Source organism: Mesoplodon densirostris, chromosome 16 (assembly GCF_025265405.1).
Source record: "Mesoplodon densirostris isolate mMesDen1 chromosome 16, mMesDen1 primary haplotype, whole genome shotgun sequence".
NCBI lineage: Eukaryota > Metazoa > Chordata > Mammalia > Artiodactyla > Ziphiidae > Mesoplodon > Mesoplodon densirostris.
Window position 1 is genome coordinate 64,085,923 of NC_082676.1, and position 19,874 is coordinate 64,105,796.

A 19,874-nucleotide genomic window follows, 5' to 3' on the forward strand; every position below is an offset into this window, starting at 1 on the left:
ATAAAGCTGCCAGATAAGATGGGCATTTGGAATTTGGGGGATATGCTAGACTGAGACCGTTTTGTCTTTCAGGATTATTTTGACATTGTGAAGAATCCCATGGACCTTTCCACCATCAAGCGGAAGCTGGATACAGGGCAGTACCAGGAACCCTGGCAGTATGTGGATGACGTCTGGCTCATGTTCAACAATGCCTGGCTCTACAATCGGAAGACATCCCGGGTCTATAAGTTCTGCAGTAAGCTCGCAGAGGTCTTTGAGCAAGAAATTGACCCTGTTATGCAATCCCTTGGATATTGCTGTGGACGCAAGGTACAGTTGAAACTTTTTCTGGAAAATGAACTACCCTTGTTAATCCAGCCAAAAAGAGTATTATGATGATATGATAAACTCAATATTTTGGCCACACCTGTGTACTGAGAAGAACCCAGATGGAGTCTGGTCTCTTGTAAAACAGTTGATTGTCTGAAGCTAGAGGTGCTTATGGGGGAAGGCCTTGGATTAAGCATTCCTGGCTGCCCCAGTGTCCATTCATCTATCTGTAATAAATGTCTCTCAGACACTAGGGACTTCCCTGGTGGCGCAGTGGTTAAGAATCCGCCTGCCAGTGCAGGGGACACGGGTTCGAGCCCTGGTCTGGGAAGATCCCACATGCCGCAGAGCAATTATGCCCGTGCACCACAACTACTGAGCCTGCGTTCTAGAGCCCATGAACCACAACTACTGAGCCCGTGTGCCACAACTACTGAAGCCTGCGCACCTAGAACCCGTGCTCCATAACAAGAGAAGCCACTGCAGTGAGAAGCCCGCGCAACTCAATGAAGAGTAGGCCCCACTCGCCGCAACCAGAGAAAAAGCCCACACGCAACAACGAAAAACCCAAGGCAGCCATAAATAAATAAATTAATTTTTTTTAAAAAAGTCTCTCAGACACTAATTCTATCCTATTGTATCCAGAAATGTCTTTAAATAGATGTGAGAATCATTAGAAGACTATCCAGTATACTAACAAATAATTTACTAGCTAAATCTAACTCCATATTGGACAGAACATTGCATGGCAGTAAATGGGATATATTTTTAGTATTTTCTCCTTTGTTTTTGCAGTATGAGTTTTCCCCACAGACTTTGTGCTGCTACGGGAAGCAGCTGTGTACAATTCCTCGCGATGCTGCCTACTACAGCTATCAGAATAGGTAAGCCTTGAGCAGTTTCTTGAATCATGGGACAAAAAGAAGGTCTTAGGACGAGGCATGCTCGTCTGATTGTAGCTTGGGTACATTTCATTATTTCTCTCCTGAAGTTTCCGTTAAAAGGGCTAAAATTTCATTGTTTCTCACTCAGGTAGACCCATGGTGTCTTAACTTAAAAGCATGCTTGTATAGTATAAAATTTTAAGCTCAAAACTGCTTGCTGCACTAGTTAGATCAGGTACATGTGTTAAGCCAAAATGTAACCATATGAGAAAGAGTCTGAAGTGGAGAGTAACTCTAACAAAGGTTGACTGCCTTTTTTAAGATAATAAAGTTGAAACATTGTATTTTACCAATGTGTGTGTAAATATTTGCCTAGCTAATTTGGCCTGGACAGTCTGATGGAAAGACTTGTGTTTGCTCTAATTCATTTAAAAATTTTAAACCATAGACTTTTTCTTTTTAATCGGTAGCACAGTAAGAATGAGATTGGTATTTTCATTGAGTTTAAGAATGACTCCCTTCATGAGGTGGCCTTTTTGGAGTTAGTGAGTGGTAGGTATGCTTTTGAAGTATTTGCTATTCTCTTGAAATGTGGAGATGGCTAAAGAATAGATCTCCTATCTTAAGTAGAGGAAGAATGAAAATAATTTTTGTTGTTGATTCCCTTACCTAATTACAACTTCCTGGTTTGGGGGGTTGTTTTGAAAATTAAGCTATTTTGTATCCATTGCTTTAAGTGACTACATGTTGCCATAGCATGAGGGCATCCTACCTTGAAACATAGGTTGTAATTCTTTGTCAAATTCAATTACATTGCCTCCATTCTATGAATTGGCAACTAAATTCTTTATGTGACCAAGATGAGGCTTCATGCCTGTTCTTTGTTTCTAGGTTCAAGTATTAAATGTCAGCTTTAGGGTTTGATGTTTTGATTATTTTTATCTTGTTTGCTTATAGTAATTACATATGTTCTAATACTTTGAAGAAGATAGGTTTTTATTTTTTCAAAGGTACATGCAGAGGCCTGAATAATTTGGAATTTTGCAGTTACTTTTCTTCCAATTATGTTTTTTTAAATTATTTTAATTTTTAAAAAATATCTAGGGAATTCCCTGGCGGTCCAGTGGTTAGGACTCAGCACTTTCACTGCGATGGCCTGGGTTCAATCCCTGGTTGGGGAACTAAAATCCTGCAAGCCATGCAGTGCGGCCAAAAAAATTAAAATTAAAAAAATAATTTAAAAAAAACATATTCAAGGTAATTAACGACTCCCATCAAAATCCTATTTTTTTAAAAAAAAGAACTGTTGACCTAAAAATATCTTAAGACAAGATTTCTAAGCCTTGTCCAGCTCACTTATCCTAGTGAAATGCTGGTTTGAGGGGAAAGATGGGTGTCCCTGGACAGGCACCTCTACTGGAAGTGCAGCCGGCACAACTGTCCTGCTGAAAATATTTTAACATTTGGAATTCATTTTCTGTCTTAGCATGCTCTTCTATTGATAGAAGCATTTTAAAACTAAAAGTTTGAAATGATACTGTGGCCCAAATGGAATCTTTCCTATAGTGACAAGTGTTGTTCTGGAGGTTCTGGCCCCTCCATTTACAGTTTTAGCCCCATGATCTTTTGCACATTCTGTAATGTATCAAGCTTAACCTTCTTGTCCATGACATGGGCATAGTAACACCTTTCCTGACACCCTTAGTTGTCAGTCTCCAATAAGACAATGCTTTGGAAACTGTTAGGTGCAAAATACAGCTATGAAATTTTAAGAGAACAGGTTAAAATTAACTATACCCTGAAAAATGCCCCCACTGCTAAGTGCCCAACACAGTTTGGGTCTAGAAGGAAGAGCAGACAGCAGATTGCTTGCCATCATCTCTTAAGTTTGGGGGCCTTTTCATTGTTGCTTTTCACTGTTCCTGGGTCCTTTGGACCCTGCCTCGGCTGATTTGCATAGATTTTGGCTGTACTGCACTTGAGAGCAATTCAAGTTCGATAGAATGGATGGCATCCGTGTGCACTACTGCCTCCTCAGAGGAGGTTGTTAATAGGGTGCAAACAAAGGATTGTTTTGAAAGTTCTGAAATGTCCAATATTACTTATATATAGGACTTAATTTTTATTGAGCAAAAGTAATATATTTTCCTTAAGAGTAGAAACGTAAATAAAGGAGTTCTCTTTTATGCATAATACATTTTAAGAGTGTGAGCATATACTGCGCCTCAGCCGAATCTCACAAGGTGTGCTTCCTGGAATACAGAACTGGAAGAGGTACCACGTTGTGAGTCTGTGAAAGCAGTGATCTAATTCTGCAATGGACATTTCAACTTACATTTTCATTCTCAACCTTGACTGTTTATGAACACCATGGTGTTCTTTTGAATAATTGTTTTGGTAGTTATAGTCCTAAACTGGGCACTTAGAATAGGAAATTCTACAGACCGTTTAAACAAGTGAAACTAACAGATAAGCTAGTATATGGTTACATTTTCACTTGTTTCCACACTTTGAAATTTTGAAAGTAAGTCATGTTGGCAAAACTGTTCTATAACTTTAACAGTTTATTATCGATAGATAAGAATAGATATTATCTATTATCCGAGTTATTTATATATACTGATATGGTACTTACAACAATCTGCATTTGAAAATTTACTCCATACATTAAATTACCCTTACAGATGAACTCTGCAGCTACATTGTGCTAACTTTAGGTACCCAGATGTACATCATCATCAGATTATGTGAAGTGTTTCTCCTTTATAATTCCATACTCATCAAACTGCTTCCTTCACGTAAGGCAGAAGGTCATCTAGGCTCTTATGGTTGAAAAGTGAATCTCTGAACCATTGTGCATTTCCAAGATGAATAAAGTTTGGACTAGGTATAAGATAGGGGCAAGTCTCACATTAACATCTGTCACCCACTGATTGATTACCAGAGTGGTTTCAGCCTACTTGACTAGATGGGTGGGCTGTCATCATATCAGAAGGGAGCTAAAGGGAGGCCGGGGCCCCTCCCTTTCCCCTTACACCTAAACAGGTTCGATTCTCTGACATCTCTGGCCTTGCTCTGGGACAGACACACTGTCCCTCCCAGTTTCTGACCCTGAGGTTCTTGGGAATGGAAGTTAGTTATACACAGAGGGCGTAGGTTTCCGCAGCCACCCCAGGGGCTGCCATTCAGCCATCAGTGCTTCACTCTGGGCCAGTTTCCTCCAGTGGAAAATGATGGGTTTATGATTCTTGTTCCCCAGATGTTGCTAGGCTTGATGTCCTGCTTGAATAAAAGCTAAGAGTTTAGTTTTTCCAGGATTTTAAAACAGTTTAGACTCACATGTAATTACCGTGGCAGTTTCATTTCACAGTGTGTTCCATAGTCCTCTTTGAGCTAGCCCACAGTGGCTGAGTTTGATCATAATAAATTGGAACACTTTCATTCATTTTTTAAAAGGAAACAATTTGGCGTTGAAGGGGTATCTTTTTTTTGCATATTGTTCTGATTGCTGCTTAATTGGTTTATAGTTTGTATAGTATAATTCTTTCTTGCCAGTGATGATCATGCCCTTCTACACATGGAAATTCCTTTTACTACATGATTTCAAGCCTCCATAAAAATATTTACAAAATAGTGAATAGCCAGAATATTACTGTAGTTCATTCAGAGAAAGAGATAAGTATTTTTAAAAACAGCAGTGTTAACCTGTTTGTTCCTGGTCGTTTTTAATCTTGGCAGACTTTGTTGATTGAATTAAGTCTAAATAAACTGGTCCCATCAAGAAACTCTTATTAATCCAGTTGCTACACACAGTGAATCTGTCGTGTTCCTCATCAACAGATCTGAAAAATTGAATAATCTTGAGATGTGTGCATGCTCTAAAGTTTTATACTTTTAATTCACTATGTGTGTTTAGTCAGTGAAATATAGCAGACAGAATGCTCAATGTGTTTAATTAAGATTAGAATTAGAACTTGTGGGGACCTATTTTAGTGGTAATGAAGACAAACTGGCCAGGCAGTGGCCTGAATCTCAGTTGTTTGTAGCCGTGCGTGCATGTGTGTTTGTGTGCGTGTGTGTCTGTGTCTGTGTGTAGCTGCAAGCTGCCGCATCTCCTTCTGCCCATGTGGTTCAGTGTGGCGCTCCAAGTCTCGTCACAGTGTCTTTAACACTAATCCTCTTGGCATCTTGTAGATGTAGTTTTGAGCACTAAAACCGCATTTTGTTGTGCTGCCGTCGTACCTTATACTCATCCCTTTTGCTTGTGTAATTCACCTCATTCGGCTTGTTTACTTCTACAGTATTCCTTTGTGCCCATCTTGTTTATGCAGCATCAGCCTGCATTTTTGTTGATTTCTCATTTGTGTCCTTTCCAAACATTTTAACTGTTCTTATTTGATAGCTTGAGCCCAGGCTCTATACTATAAGAAATTGGGGTGATGGATAATTTCTCAAATGCAGATTGTGCTTTAAATATTAAGTCTCTAAATTTGCTTAACTTGGATTGTCCCCAAGTTAGAGAAATCACTGAGTATCTCAGATTGATGATTGATTGGTCCCGATACCAAAAAGTTTAAATTGAAGCTTAGAATTGAATTTTAAGACTGTTCATAGATTTACATATATTGTATTGTTCATACAATATATCACAGTTTTTCTCTGTATATTCTTACTGATAAATGGCTGGAAAGTCTTTGACCCCGATTGCATTTCTGTTAAATGTTTGTCTAGAATATGGATTTGGTTTCATTTCTATTGTAACCCAATTAACTGAGTGATTAACATGTGAAAAATAACAGGAGAAAATTAAAACCAGTTCTGAGTGCTCAACATTTTCATACCTTTAAAGATCTGGCTTAATACCGGAAATAAAATCTATGAATTGCTGTCAAGCATAAATTTTCCATTTTGAAAAAAAGCTATTTCAGTTTAAATTGCTTTTTTAAGGCCTTTTGTCAGATTGTTTTGTTCAAAGTAAATTTTTTCCATCTCAAAACCTGTAGTTATATCTGGTTTTCTCTAAGTAATAACAAAATCCAAACTCCTAAAATTAGGCTCCTTGCAATTCTAGTATTAACAACTGCTTGAAAACATTTGCATCTTGGAGCTGGACGAACCCGTTGTTAGTGATGATGGCCTGGGATGTGTGCAATGAGACCGAATGCTAATCAATGCTTTGCCTTGGCTTTCTGCTCTGTGTTGTCTTGGTGTTTGCGTCTTACCTTTATGTCTGTGCTATTTGTTCCCTCCCCTGTTCTCTAATCCTGCCCTTCCCCACCTGCCCCTGTTCCTTTCATTGTCCTCACTGACCCATCAATCAACCAACAACGCCCCCCCTTCGTCGTGGTGATCTGCCCTGCTCTGATTGGTGGCTTCGTTGCTTGGGTGGCTGTGTGTTATGATGGACCAGTTCACCCAAGTATGGCCTTCTTGCTGACAGGTATCATTTCTGTGAGAAGTGTTTCACAGAGATCCAGGGGGAGAATGTTACCCTGGGTGACGACCCTTCACAACCCCAGACGTAAGTACCATCCTGTCATTTCTCTCGGGGGTGACTCTGAATTGTTGTTTTGTTCTCATCCGTGATTAAAAGGGAAGCACCACTGCCACCCACTGTGACTTTTCTGTAGTGTATCTTTCATATTACTTATACCCACATTCATATTTTACAATGTAGCTGTTGTAGCTGAATCCCAGCGCCACTTGCACCTTCTTCCCTCTGCTTGAGACCGTGATGCTGTAGCCCCCACTGCAGTGCAGTGGTCTCTCTTGACCTTGCTCTATCTCTTCTTCTAAAACACTTGCTTTTTCCTAGTGGCTGTCAACTTCCATTTGGGAAGATTGTAAATTTTCAGTTACACCTAAGAAACCAGGTAACCCTAGTCACAGAACTAACTGGCAGTAGCAAAAATGAGTCTTGCGTGTATACCCCGTCTGTAGCATTTAGTTGATCTTCCACTGAAACCTCTGTCCTTTAAGTTGCAGAGGTAACAGAACCCAGGTGGTGAGACCCCAGCGAGTACCTGTATCTCCTTCCTCTCTGGAGGTTGGACTCTTGCTCACAGCTCCAGCATGGACAGGCATGAGTTAGTTCGTTCATTCCCTCACTGAGTTCACCATTTCCTCCCTGATGCTTATCCTCTGATGGAGTTACTTTTGAGTAGGCAAATGGCCAGAATGTGGTGAGAAAAAAAGCAAAAGCAAATCCACAGATTGGATGGTCAACTCATTTACATGCTGGAGATACCTAAAAACCTGCCAGCCACCATAGCTGCCTAGGACTACCAGCGTTTTGTGGTCTTTCTTTTCTCCTGACTCTGCCATGATTCCTGCCACTCTGGGAAGTCTACTGTGTGACTGTCCCCCCAAAGGCAAAAAGGCTTCCCACCGAAGCAGTTTCCAGCACTGTGGGACACTTACTCTGCAACTCAAGTTTACTTTATTCAATCGCACGACAAGCCATACCCACCTGTAAGATACATAAACCAAAATGACAGAAATTTTACATATTCAATTTTTCTATCCCCTGTCAATTTAATTCTTTAGTCCAATTGTGTGATTAATAATTGGATTGTATAATTCTGTGAATCAAGTAATTCACATATACATATATAAAAGTACCACAAAAATGAAATACTCAGCCCTTTAAGAATAAGTAAAATATAAAATATCCCCAAGTACATGCTGACTTGTGTCAATGAAGGAATATTGTAATTAGAAGAATTGATAATACCAGTGTTGGTCAAATTCAGCAGTCATTCACCATATAGATTTGATTGGAAATTAACAGGCTTTAATCTCAACATAATTTTGCCACTGTATTTTGACTAGCCTTAAATTAAATCTTGTAATAAGTGCTGATGATAGTTTGGAGGAAATATTCCAAGGAAGGCAGAGAAAAATAAAAGGTAGTGCTTTCTATAGAATTAAATGTTGTATGTTCATGCCATTAGTACATCTACTTGCGATTTCAGCTGACCATCATTTTACTTTTTATGTGAAGAACTAGTTACAGAATAATATCCCAGAGACCCTATAGTTTATACTCAACAGATAAATTTAGTTAATTAACATTTTTCCTTTCCCCCCCCTCCCAAAAAAAACAAGGACAATTTCAAAGGATCAGTTTGAAAAGAAGAAAAATGATACCTTAGATCCTGAACCGTGAGTATACAGCTATTTTCTTTCTGACTTTTAGGTTTTAGTTTCAGATGAGGAAAGTTCCTCCTTATTGTTGGGTTGTGGGAGAAGACACTGGAAATAAATATATTACCCTGGGTGGAATTTTTTGTGTGAAGTTATTTCAGATGTGGATTCTGTTTTAACTCACACAAAAGATGTATGTCTCTGTAGCATGCTGTCCAGCTACTGAATTTTAACACCCTTTAATGTAAGATTAGATGGATGTTTTGGCTCTATTAGAATCTCTGTAATAACTTCGTCATCGTTGTCTTTAAGAAGCCATTTAGTGTGAATCTTTAGAGACTAAAGGTAGGAATATTTGGTGGAGGGGTGCTAGTATCATTTAAAAGGAAATTTCAGAAAGAAAAAGTCTTAAAAACCACTTTTTAAAAATAAATAATGAGGGCCTCCCTGGTGGCGCAGTGGTTGAGAGTCCGCCTGCCGATGCAGGGGATACGGGTTCGTGCCCCGGTCTGGGAGGATCCCATATGCCGCGGAGCGGCTGGGCCCGTGAGCCATGGCCGCTGGGCCTGCGCGTCCGGAGCCTGTGCTCCGCAGCGGGAGAGGCCACAACAGTGAGAGGCCCGCATACCGCAAAAAAAAATAATAATAAAATAATGAGAAGCCCAGTGTTGTATGTTCTTGTCACCATCTTTGGTATGGTATATTTTCAAAGGTTGTTGTCAGATACTTTGCTTTCCTCCAGTGATCAGTGAGAATACTCAGTATGTAAATTTTGCTTTGTAATAACCCCTTAAAGAGGCCTTAGAGCGCCTTCCATGTGGCTCCTCCCTGGTCCTCAAAGCCGAGTCCTGAAGGCACCCCAGTGTGTGGAGATGCCCATTTTGTTCTGTCACTGTGGTGAACGCCCGTCCAGGGTTGTTTGGTGAGCACAGGCTCCAGCACTGTTGGGAGTTTGGTAAATGTGGCTGTGGTGCATCCAGAGCTGAGAAACACATTCTCCCCTCCCTTGGCTCAACTTCCCAGCTTCCAGCGGAAGACATAGACTCCACTTCCCATTGAGAGCTGACTTAGTCTCTCCTGCCAGCTGTGCCCGGGTGGGGTTGCAGGGGGAGCACGTTGATTACTTAGCAAAGCGCCTGGTGCATGAGGAGGCTGCTCCCTGTCTCTTTAGTCTCTTTAGTGTCAGTGGATTGTTTGTCCTGACTAGCCGTCTCCCTGTTCACATTGTGTGCTCCCCGACAGTTTTCCCGTTTCCCTGTGATTTATATTCAGTTTTTAAATTTTTTAAATTTTATTTATTTATTTTTAAAATATTTATTTATTTATTTAGTCGTGCTGGGTCTTAGTTGTGGCAGGTGATCGCCTTAGTTTGTGGCTCGCGGACTCCTTAGTTGCAGCTCGTGGGCTCCTTATTTGTGGCATGCAAACTCTTAGTTGCAGCATGCGTGTGGGATCTAGTTTCCTGACCAGGGATTGAACCCGGGCCGCCTGCATTGGGAGTATGGAGTCTTAACCACTGAGCAACCAGGGAAGTCCCCCCAAATTTTTGTTTTATACTGGAGTATTTACAATGTTATGTTAGCTATACTCACTTTTCAGTTTCAGAATACGTTACATTGAAGCAGTAGTTGCCAGGCAGTGGGGAAGACACAGATGAATAAAGGGGGCCTGTCCTCCAGCCGTTTGTCTTCCAGTAGGACAGATGGATCATAGCACAGGCAGCAGGAGGCAGTAAGGTAGTCCAGAGTGGGGGACCCTGGCCCAGTGGAAAAGGTGACACTCATTTGGAAGCAGGTGTTGGGGGTGGTGGGCAGAGCATTCTAGACACAAAGACATAAAAGGACATGGGATGTTCAGTAGCACTGCAGGTGAGTTCAAGTGCAGGGCATGTAGGGAGCGTGGATGGAGCCCCATAGGACAAGGGGGCAGAGGGTGCTGGATTCCCTCCTGTGTGTGCTGGGAAGGGCAGCAGCTGGGGCAGGACAGCAGAGAGCACTGAGGATGGCCGACGAGGGTCGCTGCCATTCTGCACAGTCTGCCTGTGTGTGTCCTTTTCTCCTCCGACAGAGCAGGGACAGAGAAGCTGGATTGGGCTCGATCTGTGGTGGAAGGCTTGCTCAGCAAGGGCAGTAGGATGGTCAGGGGCCGGGGACTCGAGCAGCAGTAATGAGAGCAGGCGTCAGGTTACAGGGACCGGCATCTAGCATGACAGGAAGAGCCAGGACCCAGGACCGTTTGGAGAAATGTGGTACTTTCTAGCCCCTCAGCCTTCCACAGGGTATAAGTTGTGGTGGCTTTGAGGGCATGGCTGAAAAAATAGGTTTTGACCTTCAAGCATGTTGGCGATTAAGTTTCCTAGGTGAGGTGACAGGGCCCAGGTGAGCTATGGCGGAAGCTGTGCAGAGGGCAGGTGGCGTGGTGCATCCCAACTTCTCTAGTGTTTACTTTAAGAAAGGCCGTCATTTCCCACCCTTGTAACTGACTCAGCAGACGTTTCCTGCGCCTGGGCTTAAGAACAAGGGTTTGTAACACTGACGGTATTGTTCTCTGTTATTTAAGTCCATTTAGTCATGTGCAGTCATCTAGAGCAAGCACTGGTCTTGAAAATCTGTAGTAATATCAGAAATACTGACCTGCAAAATAGGCCTTCGTCATAACAATTTTTAGAAATAAATTTTCACTTCCGGTTACAAAGCAGATTGGGAGAAGAGAGGAAAGAGGCATTTGTGCAAAGAAAGGGAGAAAGTCAGTCTTTCCTATAGAAAATATCATACTGATGCATTTTAAAAAATATGACTGGGCTTCCCTGGTGGCGCAGTGGTTGAGAGTCCGCCTGCCGATGCAGGGGATACGGGTTCGTGCCCCTGTCTGGGAAGATCCCACATGCCGCGGAGAGGCTGGGCCCGTGAGCCATGGCCGCTGGCCCTGTGCGTCCGGAGCCTGTGCTCCGCAATGGGGGAGGCCACAACAGTGAGAGGCCTGCGTACAGCAAAAAAAAAAAAAAAAAAAAAAAAGACTCAGTTAGTCAAGAGATGCATTAATGCTGCAGATTCTTGAAGTCATCAAGGGGACGAGGTGTGAGCACACCACACGGGTTCTGTAGAAGCTCCATTAGGTATGTGGCTCCGTGTGTCACAGTGCACTTTCTTTGTCTTCTAGTTTCGTTGATTGCAAGGAGTGTGGCCGGAAGATGCATCAGATTTGTGTTCTCCACTATGATATCATTTGGCCTTCGGGGTGAGTAATTTCCTGGTGATTTCCTGTGATCTCGGGAAAGGGAAAGCAGTTATGCACACAGTAGAGGGGAGGATGCTGGCTGCTACTGCGTTTCATTCATTGTTGTCAGCAAGAATCCGGCAATTAGATGGATGGCAGTTTGTTCTAAATTTAAGTCTTAAGTGTTTGCCCGCTTTGGGAATTGTAGAATCAAAGCAGTCTGCCTCTTCACTTTTGTATAATGATGCGATTTTAATTGCCAACGAAGTATTTTAATGCTGCATTTCACTGGTTTGGCAACATATACTGTTTTATATAATCTGATCACACCCATTATTTTTTTTGCAGCTTTGTGTGCGACAACTGCTTGAAGAAAACGGGCAGAACTCGTAAAGAAAACAAATTCAGTGCTAAGAGTAAGTTGTGGAAGGGTTTTTGTATTTTTTTGTCTTACCCTTGAAGAGAATCATTTGCCTTGATCTTTATATGAAAGTCAGCTTTATGATCAGTCTGTGTTTTAGATGAAAGTTTTCATCTAAAACACATATAGTAAACTTTGTGAATTCTGAGAGAGAAAATCTGTCAGCAGATCTTTCTCAAGTAGCTTAGAAATAACACACACACATCCTGGGCATGCTCAGCCCTGGGCACCTGCGGGGGCGGCTGTTTGCCCATCAATAGGTGTGGGCCCTGCTGTTGTGAAGAGTGACCCTCTGGGGCCCTCTGGGAATCAGCCAACATCACCAGGACTGGCAGGAGCCTGGTCTGCACGAGGGCTGGTTGGGTGTGTCGCTGCCGCATTGGGAGCGGCTGCTCGTGTCTGCGAGGAGCAGAGAGCGCCCTCTTGCTACAGGAGTAACTTTTCATAGGTAGACTTCACTTTGTTAGAGATGACACTTTTCAGAAGTGTACAGTGTGTCGTCTTTGTCAACTCGGCTGCTGCTCTCACTTCTCTCCAGTAGGACAGGCAACTAGCACACCACTTAGGGCTCCCCAGCAAGAGCCGGGCCACCTGAGGAGCTGGAGTAGAAGAGAGATGGGATGGAGGGAGAGGTCTGTGGGCAGGAGGGAAGGGTGGCAGGTAAGGAAGAAGCCCCTCTGAAGCCTTCCAAGTCAGCGTTAGTTCACGTTCAAACTGTGTCATTACCAAAATCCACAGTTATCCTATCACTTAAACTCGCTCTTATAAAATCTTTTGAAATATTGATGAATTCACCAGCTATTATAATATTTCTCTTTAGGTCAGGGTTTCTATACTGACATTTGGGCCAGAAACGTCTTTGTTATGGGAGCTCTCTTGTGCTTAATTAGAATTTTAGCAGCAGGCTGCTGCCCACTAAATGCTGGTAACACTCCCCGCCACCACCACCCCCATGAATGGTGGCCGTCAGAAATGTCTTCATACATTACCAGATGTCCTGGGTTGGGGGCGTGCAGGTGAGAACCCCTACTTTAAAGGATCCATTCTGAGTGATGTCACTAAAGCAGTCAGCTACTTAGAATCAATCTCCTGGGCCAGAGCTTTGGTGACCAAAACAGAAGTTGCCAGGAGAGCTAGGCTTCAAGAGAAGAGCAGTTGCAGCCAGAAGAGAGAGGGGTAGAGGTGGGGGGGCGGGGTAGGAGAACCTGAGAGCTGGCTCAGCCCCCACCCTCCCCTAGTGTCCAGAGAATGGTGGAGAGGGATATGTGGACCTTTGGCAAATGAGCTTCAAAGATGTAGAACCTTCACTTACAGAAAAGGACCTTAGAGGTGGTGTGTCTCCCCCGGGTTTTTGATTTGAATGTGTATTAGCATCATCTTTGCAAGTGTCTGTCGGTCACAAAAGAGAGGTTGCCTCATTTGCACTGACTTAGTGCGGTGGGCCCTTCGTGTCCACGCATGTGGGACCTGTGGGTACAGAGGGCCTTCTGTACTGCACCACTGTATGTCAGGAACTTCAGCATCCTTGGATTTTGGTGTCTGAGGGGTTCCTGGAACCAGTCCCCTGTGGGTGCAGAGGGACGACTGCATTGAAAATATCTTCCAGCTGCTGGTTAGAGAGTGATACTAAACAACTGACTCTCCACCCAAAACCACCTCCCCATTAACGCCACATGCACAACGCAACTCGGGTGGCTAAAGGGGCGAAAAGTAACAACTACAAATGCTTTGGAGGTCAGAAAAGAGAGTGTTTTTACTGTGTTCAGTTATGAACAACCTTCCTAAAAAAGATAGAGCCCAGAGGTCAGAAAGCAAAAGGCTGAAGGATTTGATCACATAAAGGGAAGTATAAGGCTCCCATCATGCACCATGGCCAAAAATATACATGGTGGGGTACAATTTAAAATGTCCATTTTTAGACTCAGCAGTTCCACTTTGACGCATGTCTCCTACAAAGATATTTGCTCATGTGCCTAAAGGCATGTACAGGGCCGTCCGCTGCAGCACGATGGGCTGTGGGGAGTGGAAACGGGAACCTAAACTAAAGCACATGGCCACCCTGTGGGAAGCCCGAGGCACCATCACAGTGAGGGTGGCTTGGGCCCTGCTGTCCAGTGGGAGGGGCTGCTGCAGAAATGTCTGCCCTCAGTGCCTGAACTTGCTGGTCTGGAGGACACCTCTGCATGGCACCGCAGCATGAGAACAGCCCTTCTTTCCCCAGTACTGAGTCTCTGAGCACATGCTGGCTGCTCTTCAGGTTTTTCACGGTGCCGTCCCGTGTGTAAAGCCCATGGCTCTTCTCTCAGGGGACATAGCAGAGCACCTCTCCAGCCCTCTTCATGGCGTTCAGTTTGGTGCTTGTGACCAGACCGTCACAATTGTCTCATTTAAAAACTATTTTGGGCTTCCCTGGTGGCACAGTGGTTAAGCATCCACCTGCCAATGCAGGGGACACGGGATCGAGCCCTGGTCCGGGAAGATCCCACATGCCGTGGAGCAGCTAAGCCCGTGTGCCACAACTACTGAGCCTGCGCTCTAGAGCCTGCGAGCCACAACTACCAAAGCCTGTGCACCTAGAGCCCATGCTCTGCAACAAGAGAAGCCACGACAGTGAGAAGCCCACACACTGCAATGAAGAGTAGCCCCCACTCGGCACAACTAGAGAAAGCCCACTTGCAGCAGTGAAGACCCAACTCAGCCAAAAATAAATAAATAAATGTATTTTAAAAAGTAAAATAACTGTATTTTCAGAGTGAAGTAAGTCAGAAAAACAAATATCATATATTAATGCATATATGTGGAACCCAGAGAAATGGTACAGATGACAGGTTTGCAGGGTAGAAATAGAGACACAGATGTAGAGAACAAACATATGGACATCAAGGGGAGAAAGCGGCGGGGGGGTGGGGGGGATGAATTGGGAGATTGGGGTTGACATATACACACTAATATGTATAAAATAGATAACTAATAAGAACCTGCTGTATAAAATAAAATTCAAAACTATTTTTAGTACAGGTAATTCAGGTAATTTGGGGAAAAAATATAAAGACCTAATTTTGAAGGTTTACTCCTATTCATTATGTGAAAATCATAGTGTGTGTAATCGTAGTTTCACAAGGGAAGGGGGAGCTCCCTGCACCAGCACAGGGTGGCCCTTCTTAGCTGTGTCCTCCCTTTCTGGATTGGAAGCCACCTCATGAGGGGACAAAACTTGCTTAGCAGCGGCATGGGCAGGAGTACAGGGGGGCGAGAACGTGAGGATTTTCTTCTGGGCTTCACAAAGAGTAGATGAGGTGGTCCTAAGTCCTTTGTGCCTGATCCTCTTTCTTCTCAGGATGGTTATCTCAGCTGTGGGAGGTTGAAATAAGGGGATCCAGAGCATGACTAAATAGCTGTGGAAAGTGTGCACGTGTATCAGAGTGTGAAACATAATTCTACTTCTCATTTTTATAGCTTTTAAAGTTTTTATTTTTTAATGGGGTCTTTATTTCATTGCCATTGTAAGTTTTTTTATCACTTTTATTGAGGTATAATTTATATACCAAAAAAACTCCACCATTGGTATGTTTATTGCAGAGAAACTAAAAAGCCTAAATTTTGCAGATCTTTCTTAACCTCAGTAAGGAATCTTCTAAAATCCTATCATCTGTAGTCACTGTTAACCTTTTGCAGCTTTCCTGTCTAGTCTTTTATCCCCATATGCACAGAGTTTTTCTATGCTATGACTGTATGTGTATTTATATGCTGTGTAACTCCTGGCCCGTCCCTGGGAGAGGGAGGATACAGAGGGGCGGGGAGGAGGAGCCCACCAGCAATGGTGCTGGGCAGGTCTGCATCCTGGGACAGTGTCCCTTGCCGCCCAGGATTAGAATGCTCGCAGAGCGAGGTAGCCCTTGGCTGCCTGCTAGCTTAGCTGTCTCAGACTCTGCACCAGGACTCTCATCGGAGCTGGGCAGGAAGGGGCATTTGTGCCATCCTGTCTCTGAGGCTGTGCCAGCCCTGCCTTCCATGGAAAGCAGTGGCAGGCTCCCCATTTCTGTTAAGAGTTCTTCAAGTGTGCATTCCACCCTTGGGGCACAGCTGTGTGGGCACAGCCAGGACCAGATCTCTGTCTCACTAGGGGCTGAGCATGTGGGGCAGGAGGCAGGGTGGACCCAGTGTGGCTCCCTCATCATGCCTGCTCCCCTGCTTCACCCCAGAGCCCATCTTCTTTCAGATTTGGGTCCACCTTTGTATCTCTTCTGCCCCTTACAGTTAGAAAAAGATGGAAATATTGGGCATTTGACAGCAGTTTTCAATGTGTGGAATGCCTGAGATTCCAGGTTCCACCTTTCTTTTATAAAATGCTTATTACCTCATAGGACACATTAGAACTCTTCTGTATTTGGAGAATGTTACTCCTTAAAATACCAGACTAGACTGAAAGAGGTGGATTCTGTGACCTCAACCCTCCCGAAGCCCTCTCATCTGCTTGTGCTGGACTTTGCAGGACTGCAGACCACACGGTTGGGAAACCACTTGGAAGACCGAGTCAACAAGTTTTTGCGGCGACAGAATCATCCTGAAGCCGGGGAGGTGTTTGTCCGCGTAGTGGCCAGCTCAGACAAGACGGTGGAGGTCAAGCCCGGGATGAAGTCACGGTTTGTGTGCAGACTTTCCACTGGGCACCCCATGTGGTTAACCAGAGCCTTGCTTTCTGGCAAAGCTTTAGAGTTTGCATAATTTGAAAGCTTTTCATCAGTTAGCATGTAGACACCCTTCTGTCAGTATCCCATGTTCATCAGGGGAGGTGGAATTCCTGTCTGAGTGAAGCAGTGTCACAAAGAATGGGGTCAAGGCTCCGAGCTGCCTGGGCCCGTGGAGGAGCTCTGGGCCATTGGTCAGAAAGGGCGACCTCGCCTCCAGCTTCTCTGCAGTGAGCGGGTTTATGGCAGCAGGTCTCGTCTGTAAAGCACTTTGTAAATGGTAGTAATGCATGCAAACATCAGGCTCTTTTATTTCAGGTTTGTGGATTCTGGGGAAATGTCTGAATCTTTCCCGTATCGAACCAAAGCACTCTTTGCCTTTGAGGAAATTGATGGAGTGGACGTGTGCTTCTTTGGGATGCACGTTCAAGAGTATGGCTCTGATTGCCCCCCTCCAAACACAAGGTAATCCTCTAGCTCCTTTGGGGTGCGTGTCACGTGTTGTGCTAGCGACCAAGGCTCTAAACATCTTAGAGAACTACTAGTTAGTTTCGTTAGTTCGTTTTCTGCTAAGCCAGTGGGAAGTGAAGAGTTTTGATGACTGTAGAGTGCTTTGTGTTGTAAGCACACATGGGTTTTGATCCTGGTCTTGCTGTTGCCCCTGTCTTACCTGGGGCAGGTAAACCTGTGGAGAAGGGGGTGGGGACTGCTGCACAGGCCGGGCTTCTCTTTGATGCACCTATGAAAATGTCACACCTCTCCTGAGAGTTATTTCATGTTCAGTCAAGAATCTGGGTGAGAAGGAATTAGAAGTGGCTTTTCCTAATTTGCCCTGATCTCTCCACGGTTCCCCATGGTGAGTGATGGCATTGCCTCGTAGTTCAGTGATGAAATTGAATTCTGTTTTATTGATTGGTAGCAGAGCTTGGTGATGGCAGATTTCTTATGTCCTGTTTGTGGCCAGTGTAAATGCTATCAAAACAGAATTTATTTCTGGAGCTTTTTTTAGATGCTGGTGTTTGGTTTCAAGTTTGGGAGATAACCTGAACTTTCAATTAATTTCTTTCTCACCCTGCCCCCCAGGCGTGTGTACATATCTTATCTGGACAGTATTCATTTCTTCCGACCCCGATGCCTCCGAACAGCTGTTTACCATGAGATCCTTATTGGATATTTAGAGTATGTGAAGAAATTGGGGTGAGTTTAATTCAAATTATTCAGAACTAATAAAAACTCTGTTTTTAAATTTCACTGTGTATTTTGTGAAATAACACAAGTATTTCTTAAGGTTTTTTGTGTTTTTATTTTGATGTCCTTAAATGGATTCAGGGGTCTCCAGAGCACCCTTCAAGCCAGATGCTCTGTTGGGCCACTTGGGTCTGGGGCTCCCAGCATAGCTCATGTGCTTTCCCTGCCTTCTGTGTTTTTCTCACATTCTAGTCTGTTTTTTTAAAGCTTTATTGAGGCATATTTTATGTATCATACAATTCACCTGCTTCAGGTGTACATTCAGTGATTTTTAGTAACTTTACCAAGTAATGAAGCTGTCACAGTAAATCAGTTTCAGAACATTCTCATCCCCCCCACCCCCGTTAAGATCCCTGCACCCATTTGCTGTTCATCCCTTTTGGACCCCTGCCCCCAGGGACTACTAATCTCCTTTTTTGTCTCCATAAATGTGCCTTTTCTGGACGGTTCATAGAAGCGGAATCCTACCAGATGTGGTCTCTTGTGTCTGACTTCTTTTCCTGTCTCTCTTCTTACGTTCTAGATCACATTTCTTTCCCAAATTTGGAAAAGAGATGTTTGATTGAAGTGTCTTGAGCAGAATGAATGAGATCTAGTTTGTCTTTAACCCCTTAGAAAAAAATACTCAACTTCCTTTCCAATGTGCAGGAGAAAAGTAGATAGGAAATTCAGTGCATCCACCCTGGGGACAAGCCGTCTGATACGCCTGACACGTTGCCATTTTCCCAGGCTCTCTCCTGTGTCACAGGTTCCCTTGCAGCCTTAGCCCCTGCCTGACACGCACACCCAAGAGGGAGGTACCGTTGGGCCAATTTCCAGGCTGCATTTGCACTCTGTAGAGATTTGGCTTTACCTTAACCCCCTTCCCCAGCACAGTGGTTTGGAACCTCTCTTAGGCCTCTCACATGTTCTGCCAGAAGCATTTTGTAATTTCTTTTTTGTTGTTTTTCTTCATAGTTATTTCTGTCCTTGCTTTGGTCCGTGTTCCTCAGCTGTTACTCCTCAAAGGCAGGGATGATTTCGCTCACTGCTTCCATCTGAATTGTGTGTATGTCCTGCAGGTATGTAACAGGACACATCTGGGCCTGTCCCCCAAGTGAAGGAGACGACTACATCTTCCATTGCCACCCCCCGGATCAAAAAATCCCCAAGCCAAAGCGCCTGCAGGAGTGGTACAAGAAGATGCTGGACAAGGCCTTTGCCGAGCGCATCATCCATGACTATAAGGTGCCCACACCGCTGGGGGTGGGGGGCGCTCCTCACCACTGACTCCCACATCTTCACGTGTCTCCCTCTGTGCTCACATGGGTTAGAATTATATCTACTTATGAGTATTGGAAAGCAAAAGTTAAAAAATTTTAAAATCATAAACTAAGAAGCAACTTCTCTGCTGTCTGTCAAGATTTGCAGTCGGCAGTCCAAGAGAAGTGGCGGCAGATCCTGTGAAACCATGCGCCTCAGGAGTGCGCGGTCCCCTCTCCATGTCGTGGCCCCCTCCCCAGAGTGTCACCCAGCCCCCCTTGTCTCACCGCTGTGCTTGTTCACTTTCCAGGACATTTTCAAACAAGCAACTGAAGACAGGCTCACCAGTGCCAAGGAACTGCCCTATTTTGAGGGTGACTTCTGGCCTAACGTGTTGGAGGAGAGCATTAAGGAGCTGGAACAGGAGGAAGAAGAGAGGAAGAAGGAGGAGAGCACCGCGGCCAGTGAGACCCCGGAGGTAAAGCCCAAGGGCCCCGGCGCGTGTGCTAAAGGCTGCGCTCCAGCAGGTCAGCGAGTGAGTGGGGGCTGCTCGGTTCTCAAGACATGGCCTCCTTTGTCTGTGGCGGTGTTTTCATACATAACCTCACTGTGTTACTGCCCACCACAGGGCAGGCCTGGGCCTGGGGGCACAGCTCACACTGTGCTGGGCGAACTGGAGACACCTCACCTACTAGGTGGACAGAGGGGCTTGCTCTG

General features: G+C 44.2%; 1 protein-coding gene across 1 annotated transcript in view; it reads left to right on the forward strand.

The window, feature by feature from the left end:
• CREBBP (CREB binding protein) overlaps nucleotides 1-19,874 on the forward strand; it is a 136,433-nt gene that overhangs the window by 109,416 nt on the left and 7,143 nt on the right. The window contains exons 18-28 of the mRNA XM_060119953.1: nucleotides 73-312; nucleotides 1,108-1,196; nucleotides 6,637-6,717; nucleotides 8,304-8,360; nucleotides 11,502-11,579; nucleotides 11,907-11,974; nucleotides 16,472-16,622; nucleotides 16,986-17,132; nucleotides 17,751-17,864; nucleotides 18,977-19,142; nucleotides 19,468-19,635. Coding sequence (XP_059975936.1) covers nucleotides 73-312; nucleotides 1,108-1,196; nucleotides 6,637-6,717; nucleotides 8,304-8,360; nucleotides 11,502-11,579; nucleotides 11,907-11,974; nucleotides 16,472-16,622; nucleotides 16,986-17,132; nucleotides 17,751-17,864; nucleotides 18,977-19,142; nucleotides 19,468-19,635 — 1,359 coding nt within the window. The remainder of the gene's footprint in view (nucleotides 1-72; nucleotides 313-1,107; nucleotides 1,197-6,636; nucleotides 6,718-8,303; nucleotides 8,361-11,501; nucleotides 11,580-11,906; nucleotides 11,975-16,471; nucleotides 16,623-16,985; nucleotides 17,133-17,750; nucleotides 17,865-18,976; nucleotides 19,143-19,467; nucleotides 19,636-19,874) is intronic.